General features: G+C 44.2%; 1 protein-coding gene across 1 annotated transcript in view; it reads right to left on the minus strand.

Moving 5' to 3' along the window:
- smarcd3a (SWI/SNF related, matrix associated, actin dependent regulator of chromatin, subfamily d, member 3a) overlaps positions 1 to 3,722 on the minus strand; it is a 96,785-nt gene extending 93,063 nt beyond the window's left edge. Inside the window, exon 1 of the mRNA XM_060932685.1 lies at positions 3,584 to 3,722. Coding sequence (XP_060788668.1) covers positions 3,584 to 3,595 — 12 coding nt within the window. The 5' untranslated portion in view covers positions 3,596 to 3,722. The remainder of the gene's footprint in view (positions 1 to 3,583) is intronic.
- Positions 3,723 to 8,674: the final 4,952 nt, after the last annotated feature.

An 8,674-nucleotide genomic window follows, 5' to 3' on the forward strand; every position in this document is an offset into this window, starting at 1 on the left:
TCCATTTTAATTCGGGCTTGTAATGCAACAAAACAGGGCAAACACCAAGGGGGATGAATACTTTTGCAAGACACTATATTCCATTCAGCTCGTGTGATATTGAACTCGTCTTTGACTCTTTCAATAATCATGCTAGCTGAATGGAATATATCTGATATACCATGAAAAAAGCCAGCCAATGTAATTTAAATAATAACCTCGACTTTGTTAAAGTTTCTCAGAATTACGTTTTACTATCTCATAATACTGAGATAGTCTATTATGATTTGAGAAAACATTCTCATTGTTATTAAAGAGTATCTCATAATTGTGAGATACAGAATCAGAATGACGAAAGGAATTCTCATTATTATGAAATACTATGGGGTGGCATGGTGGTGTAGTGGTTAGCACTATCGCCTCACAGCAAGAAGGTCCTGGGTTCGAGGCCGGCGAGGGCCTTTCTGCGTGGAATTTGCATGTTCTTCCCGTGTCTGTGTGGGCTTCCTCCAAGTGCTCCAGTTTCCCAAAGACATGCAGGTTAGGCTAATTGGTGGCTCTAAATTGACCGTAGGTGCTGTGAACAGAGCACTTTTTAAGGATTTTCCACTAGGAGACCAACTGGTCTGGGCAATACAATCACAGGCCCCAGAGTCCATGCGGCTGCACCGCTGCGGCATATTCTGTGATGCAAAATGGTTCACCAATCACCATACAGACAAACACACTATAGTGCCTACACAGCTATCAAGAGCAATTACCAAGCACAAATGTTATGTCAAAGACACTCAAAGTTACACAGTAATGACATCAGATTTTGACATCAGCCATCTCAGTAACCAAATTTTAGTTTTGTTTTTCTTAACCAACATGATCTTGTGTGTATATCTTATAACATAGATCTTCGTTTTCCTTGTTAAATGTATACTTACATGGTACTTGGTTAATTAATTGCAACTGACTGAACCAAATGATAAGACATAACTTGGTTTAAAATTTGGTCTCCCAGTGAAGCTGGTTTGGCATTGACTAGGAGACCAAATCTGGCCACTGGGAGACCATTTGGTATCCCAGTGGCCAGATTTGGAGACCATTTGTATATTCCATTCAGCTTGTGTGATACTGAACTCGTCTTTGACTCTTTCAATAATCATGCTAGCTGAATCTGATATACCATGAAAAAAGCCAGCCAATGTAATTTAAATAATAACCTCGACTTTGTTAAAGTTTCTCAGAATTACGTTTTACTATCTCATAATACTGAGATATTCTATTATGATTTGAGAAAACATTCTCATTGTTATTAAAGAGTATCTCATAATTGTGAGATACAGAATCAGAATGACGAAAGGAATTCTCATTATTACGAAATACTATGGGGTGGCACGGTGGTGTAGTGGTTAGCACCAGTGTTGCCAGATTGGGCGGTTTTAAGTGCATTTTAGCGGGTTTTGAACATATTTTGGGCTGGAAAACGTCAGCAGCATCTGGCAACACTGGTTAGCACTATCGCCTCACAGCAAGAAGGTCCTGGGTTCGAGGCTGGCGAGGGCCTTTCTGTGTGGAGTTTGCATGTTCTTCCCGTGTCTGCGTGGGCTTCCTCCGAGTGCTCCAGTTTCCCAAAGACATGCAATTGGTGGCTCTAAATTGACCGTAGGTGCTGTGAACAGAGCATTTTTTAAGGATTTTTCACTAGGAGACCAACTGGTCTGGGCAATACAATCACAGGCCCCAGAGTCCATGCGGCTGCACCGCTGCGGCATATTCTCATCTCATCTTATTATCTGTAGCCGCTTTATCCTGTTCTACAGGGTTGCAGGCAAGCTGGAGCCTATCCCAGCTGACTACGGGCAAAAGGCGGGGTACACCCTGGACAAGTCGCCAGGTCATCACAGGGCTGACACATAGACACAGACAACCATTCACACTCACATTCATACCTACGGTCAATTTAGAGTCACCAGTTAACCTAACCTGCATGTCTTTGGACTGTGGGGGAAACCGGAGCACCCGGAGGAAACCCACGCGGACACGGGGAGAACATGCAAACTCCGCACAGAAAGGCCCTCGTCGGCCACGGGGCTCGAACCCAGGACCTTCTTGCTGTGAGGCGACAGCGCTAACCACTACACCACCATGCAGCATATTCTGTGATGCAAAATGGTTCACCAATCACCATACAGACAAACACACTACAGTGACTACACAGCTATCAAGAGCAATTACCAAGCACAAATATGACACTCAAAGTTACACAGTAATGACATCGGATTCTGACATCAGCCATCTCAGTAACCAAATTTTAGTTTTGTTTTTCTTAACCAACATGATCTTGTGTGTATATCTTATAACATAGATCTTCGTTTTCCTTGTTAAATGTACTCTACCGTTCAAAAGTTTGGGGTCACCCAGACAATTTTGTGTTTTCCATGAAAAGTCACACTTTTATTTACCACCATAAGTTGTAAAATGAATAGAAAATATAGTCAAGACATTTTTCTGGCCATTTTGAGCATTTAATCGACCCCACAAATGTGATGCTCCAGAAACTCAATCTGCTCAAAGGAAGGTCAGTTTTATAGCTTCTCTAAAGAGCTCAACTGTTTTCAGCGGTGCTAACATGATTGTACAAGGGTTTTCTAATCATCCATTAGCCTTCTGAGGCAATGAGCAAACACATTGTACCATTAGAACACTGGAGTGAGAGTTGCTGGAAATGGGCCTCTATACACCTATGGAGATATTGCACCAAAAACCACACATTTGCAGCTAGAATAGTCATTTAGCACATTAGCAATGTATAGAGTGCATTTCTGATTAGTTTAAAGTCATCTTCATTGAAAAGAACAGTGCTTTTCTTTCAAAAATAAGGACATTTCAAAGTGACCCCAAACTTTTGAACGGTAGTGTACATGGTACTTGGTTAATTAATTGCAACTGACTGAACCAAATGATAAGACATAATAAAGACATTTAAAATTTGGTCTCCCAGTGAAGCTGGTTTGGCATTGACTAGGAGACCAAATCTATGTTAAAAAATGCTCTGGGTGTGAATGTGAGTGTGAATGGTTGTCTATGTGTCAGCCCTGCGATGACTAGGTGTCCCCCACCTCTCGCCCATACTCAGCAGGGATAGGATCCAGCTTGCCTGCGACCCTGTAGACCAGGATAAGCGGCTATGGATGGATGGATGAAATACTATGTGGCTTCCATACCGTCACTACCTGAATCTCATGCAAACTTAGACATGCAGCTACTGTTTCTATTTTTTAAACTTGTTTTCCATAAATAAAAGTGGAACATCCTGAGAGTCAGGGCGCCTCTCTGTATTATAAACAATAACATGTGTAATGCTGAGGGAAACAAGGGACAATATGAGCATGATCCAGATGTGCTCTCAGTGTCTTAGGTGAAACCTGGAGCTGTTGTGGGGAAACAGAAGGTTTTCTAAATAGCAGAAGAGGCCTATAGGAGTGTGTGTGTGTCGTGACTATATTTCAGAAACGCTCGGATGGAAAAAAAAAACGCAGTTTTTGCACAGCTGGACGCGGAAGGTGATGTTGACGGCGGTAAGAATGGATGCAGATGTTTTTTGTGCTCCTACCTTTCTCTCCATCGCAGCAAGTCTGAGATTTGAACACACTTCACTCTCTAGTCTGGTGTCCGTCTCCGACAAGTTCTTCTCGTTTTCAGACCCTCCTTCTCCTCCTCCTCAGGGAGTTAAAGCTGTGGATGGTGGGATGCTGATGAGGAAGGCCCAGTGTGGAGGAGAGCAGCGTGCGGTGCGGCAGACGAAGACGCGCATGCGCAAACGACAGCACGGTTTAAGGGACCGTCTTCAAACTACAGTCATGTATGAGGAGACGGAAAATTCAGGATTGCGTTTCGAGTTAGATTTTTCTCGACTGCGCATGAGTGAAGCAGGGGCGCAGATAGGATTTTTGAACTGGGGGGGACTGAGCTGTCAGCAAATTATTCCATTTTGTGTAAATGCATATATACAGGGTGCGATTTGTCAAAAAAACAGAAGGGGGGATGTTTTTTTTTAAATCATGAAACGTCACAAAATTAAGGTAACAATAGGCTAACAGCTCAATAACATCCGATGATATCAAATGAATAACACTAAATGAAAACGAACACTAAACCAGAGATAGTAAATTCATCTTCCTATCTCTCTGACTAAATACACGAACACACACAACAAAGTTCGCATTGCTTGTCGCGTTGCTGTGATGTTTCTCTCCCTCCGGATTAAATGGACAGTGACTCGAAAATCACTGAAATACATGAATACTAAATGAACAGTTTGCTCTGATGGCGCAGTTCATGTGGCCTTTTCTGCTTTCCCGTCGGTGCGCTATCCGCCGCGTTTCGCCCTTCTTTAATCCACATTTCTGCGAATTTCTCAGCAGGGAAGGAACGCACGTCTGGCCCATTGGCAGCGAGGAAAAGAAGGCTGTCAGTGTGGATACATTCATTCTGTTGCGCTCATCAGTAAGGATGTGATTCATGGCGCTAAATCCACGTTCACACTCTGATTATCTACAGTGTATCTATTTGCTGGGGATGTTCGGAGGGTTGCCAACTTTCTCATATCCAAATGAGGGACACTTTGTTCCGGGTGCGGACAAGTACCGGTACAGGCCCTGTACACGCACCCCAGCGCCCCAAAATAGTTACAGTACCGAATCGCCTTTAGGTGAGGGTTTCAAATGTAGGCCACTACAAATTCATTTCTAAAATAGAGCTTTTAAAAATTAATAGACCAATTAATGGATATTTTTAAGTAACTAAATGCAAAATAACAAACAATTCTAATATTATTGTCTCATTTTTCTCTTTTAAAACCCTTTGGTGACTGACCCCTTGAAAATGGTTCCTCCAGGAACGATGACGTTTCAGTTGTCAAGACAACGGAAAAACTAAAATACAAAAACAGAAAGATACGTCACAATGCTCTTGTGCACAAAACAAAATGCTCTTGTATTTGTATTTTAGTTTTTCCGTTGTCTTGACAACTGAAACGTCATGGTTCCTGGAGGAATCATTTTCAAGGGGTCAGTCACCAAAGGGTTAAACTTTGGCCAAATAATTCATCAGGCCATATTTATGAAGGCAATGTCATAAACTGAAAAATGATTTGCTGTAGCTGTAAAACCCTGATATTCGCTTAATTGTCCATTTGAAAACCCTAAGAACCTTCTGTAATGCTTCATAGCAGAAGAAGAAGAGAGAAAGACATCACAAAGGCAGGAGGGCTGAGGTCTATCCTGTTTCGGAAGGTTTTTTTAAGCTATCTGCTATCCTTATCGAACAGTTAGGCTGTAGCCACTGGCTGCACCATCTGCTCTAGTTTAATTTGATGCCTATTTTGTCAGTATAGCTTAAAAATTCAGGATATGGCAACAGTGAATGGTTTTAAATCGCAGGTGACCGCGACTCGCGGTAATAGCGCTTCTCACGGCAATTACGCGATTTACACCACAGCATTGGAGTGCAGGATCTGTCCCTGACGGGACTAATTAAAATTACCCAAAAAACAGGATGTCCCGCCCAATACGGGACGGTTGGCAACCCTAGACGTTCGTGAACATCAAAGCTGCCACTTCGGGTCATTTTGAAAGTGAGTGCAATGTAGACCATAGAAAACTGTCTCACAACATGCCTGTCATGTCAACTTTTTTTTTGGTTTGTTTGTTTTATTGACGGGGTTGTCCCCGAGGATTTTTTTTCAGCAGAGATAAAAACCAGAGGGGGGGATGATCCCCACCATCCCCCCCCCAGCAAATCGCACCCATCTCATCTCATCATCTCTAGCCGCTTTATCCTGTTCTACAGGGTCGCAGGCAAGCTGGAGTCTATCCCAGCTGACTACGGGCGAAAGGCGGGGTACACCCTGGACAAGTCGCCAGGTCATCACAGGGCTGACACATAGACACAGACAATCATTCACACTCACATTCACACCTACGGTCAATTTAGAGTCACCAGTTAACCTAACCTGCATGTCTTTGGACTGTGGGGGAAACCGGAGTACCCGGAGGAAACCCACGCGGACACGGGGAGAACATGCAAACTCCACACAGAAAGGCCCTCGCCGGACCCGGGGCTCGAACCCAGGACCTTCTTGCTGTGAGGCGACAGCGCTAACCACTACACCACCGTGCCGCCCCAAATCGCACCCAGTATATATATATATATATATCATCTCATCTCATTATCTCTAGCCGCTTTATCCTGTTCTACAGGGTCGCAGGCAAGCTGGAGCCTATCCCAGCTGACTACGGGTGAAAGGCGGGGTACACCCTGGACAAGTCGCCAGGTCATCACAGGGCTGACACATAGACACAGACAACCATTCACACTCACATTCACACCTACGGTCAATTTAGAGTCACCAGTTAACCTAACCTGCATGTCTTTGGACTGTGGGGGAAACCGGAGCACCCGGAGGAAACCCACGCGGACACGGGGAGAACATGCAAACTCCACACAGAAAGGCCCTCGCCGGCCCCGGGGCTCGAACCCAGGACCTTCTTGCTGTGAGCCGACAGCGCTAACCACTACACCACCGTGCCGCCATATATATATAATGTGTGTGTACTGAAGCTTCAATATACATTCGAATTGTGAGTTTTCTAACTGAATGAACATTGGTAGACAAAGGCCTACCTGGTCAACACTGCTCGGTTTTTGAAAAAACGCTGTAATTGTTTTTTGTTTTTTCATTGTTGACCCCACCAGGGATTGCCTGCAGGCCAGGAGGACAATGTTAACATCTTGAATCTCATAATTTCAGTTAACAGTTGCTGCTTACTAAAATAACATTATACATAAAAATAACAACATTAAAAGATATTCACCTACAACCTAGAATGCTGTTATTTTACATTTAGCCTACTTCAGGTAAGTCCAAATTCCTTCTTATTATTATCAGACTAGCTACTCAACATTACAAAACAAGTATTTGTCACATCTGGGAAAGGCAACAGGCAGAGGATATTTACATCTTTTGGTTCTTGAAACAAACGCTGTGATTTTTCCCCCTCTTCTCTGGCTTAATGTGGCAGAAAGATCACCAGCTCAGTCATTAGACAGTTGTTGATGATCACTATGGTTACTGCGACAGGCAAAGTCCCCAGCTCCCCTTAGGACCCCAGGGTCGAGATGGTGCGTTACATTTACATTGGAAATCGGAACTTGGAGCTCCGAGCAACATAACCTCAGAACTGAGAGCTTCCCAGTTTAAAAACTGGGACATCATGGAACATGGAATTCGAAAAAAATGGCCAGCTAATGAAATGAAACAAAAACCCCAACGTTTATGCTGGGAGATGCTGGATTTCAATGCTTTTCCGACTTCAAACTTCCAACTTATGAGTACAACTGAACGCACCATTAGTCGCAGCAGAAACACAGCTGCTATCAAATGGATGAGCTGTGCAGTGTTATTAACTGAGAATTACGTGGAAAATGAACACCTTGCTTTCCCAACTCTGCAAGGATCTGCTCCAGCCTACACCGATTCAAGAAGGGGAAAATGTGGATTGATCACTGACAAGGCTGCTGCTGCTGCCATTTCAACTTTGTGCTGCAGTGTTAGTCTAACTAACGGAACATTAATCCTCACTTTTTCTACCTATGTGTGGCGCCTTACGTAGGGACGGTGGGTGGCGGGGACAGATGGGGGTCACTATAAATCTGGGGGGGGACATGTCCCCCGTGCTATCTGCGCCCTTGGAGTGAAGCCCAGACAGTCGGAATGTGTGACAAAAATCGTTCAAATAAAAACGTCCCTCAAAAAAACATAGACAACCCTGTTACGTGTTTCAGGGGTTCCCAAACTTTTCCATGCCAAGGCCCCTCAAACAGCATTAGCTTCTGGCTGAGGACCCCCTTTGCAAACCCACAGACAATGCTACAAAATATGTAAAGAAACATATCTGCGAAGAATCTCAGAAATCCAGGTACATAGTAATCTGTGGTTGGCAGAAGAGAGCAACTGGACTTGCTTGACGATTCTTGAAGACGTTTCGCCTCTCATCTGAAAGGCCTCCTCAGTTCTGTCTGACCAACAGGGAGCACCAAGCATTTATCCTCTCGTGGATCATCATAGAATCCGAATCAGAATGCCGATGGCTGCACTGTAGGTGGCTGACAAAAGATGTCATAGACACCCACCTCTGTTCAGTGATGGTCGCTCCAGGTTGACAAAAATGAACGATCCTGTCTGTCCAAGATGTCCGCCAGCCCTCCGGAAGTCCAGTTGCTCTCTTCTGCCAACCACAGATTACTATGTACCTGGATGACTGAGATTCTTCGCAGATATGTTTCTATGCACTTTGGGATGAGATCCCTTCGACTGGTGCGTGAGTATGAGAGGACTTCCGGAGGGCTGGCGGACATCTTGGCCAGAGAGGATCGTTCATTTTTGTCAACCTGGAGCGACCATCACTGAACAGAGGTGGGTGTCTATGACATCTTTTGTCAGCCACCTACAGTGCAGCCATCGGCATTCTGATTCAGATTCTATGATGATCCACGAGAGGATAAATGCTTGGTGCTCCCTGTTGGTCAGACAGAACTGAGGAGGCCTTTCAGATGAGAGGCGAAACGTCTTCAAGAATCGTCAAGCAAGTCCAGTTGCTCTCTTCTGCCAACCACAGATGTAAAGAAACATCAACTTTTAGAA

Source organism: Neoarius graeffei, chromosome 1, assembly GCF_027579695.1.
Source record: "Neoarius graeffei isolate fNeoGra1 chromosome 1, fNeoGra1.pri, whole genome shotgun sequence".
NCBI lineage: Eukaryota > Metazoa > Chordata > Actinopteri > Siluriformes > Ariidae > Neoarius > Neoarius graeffei.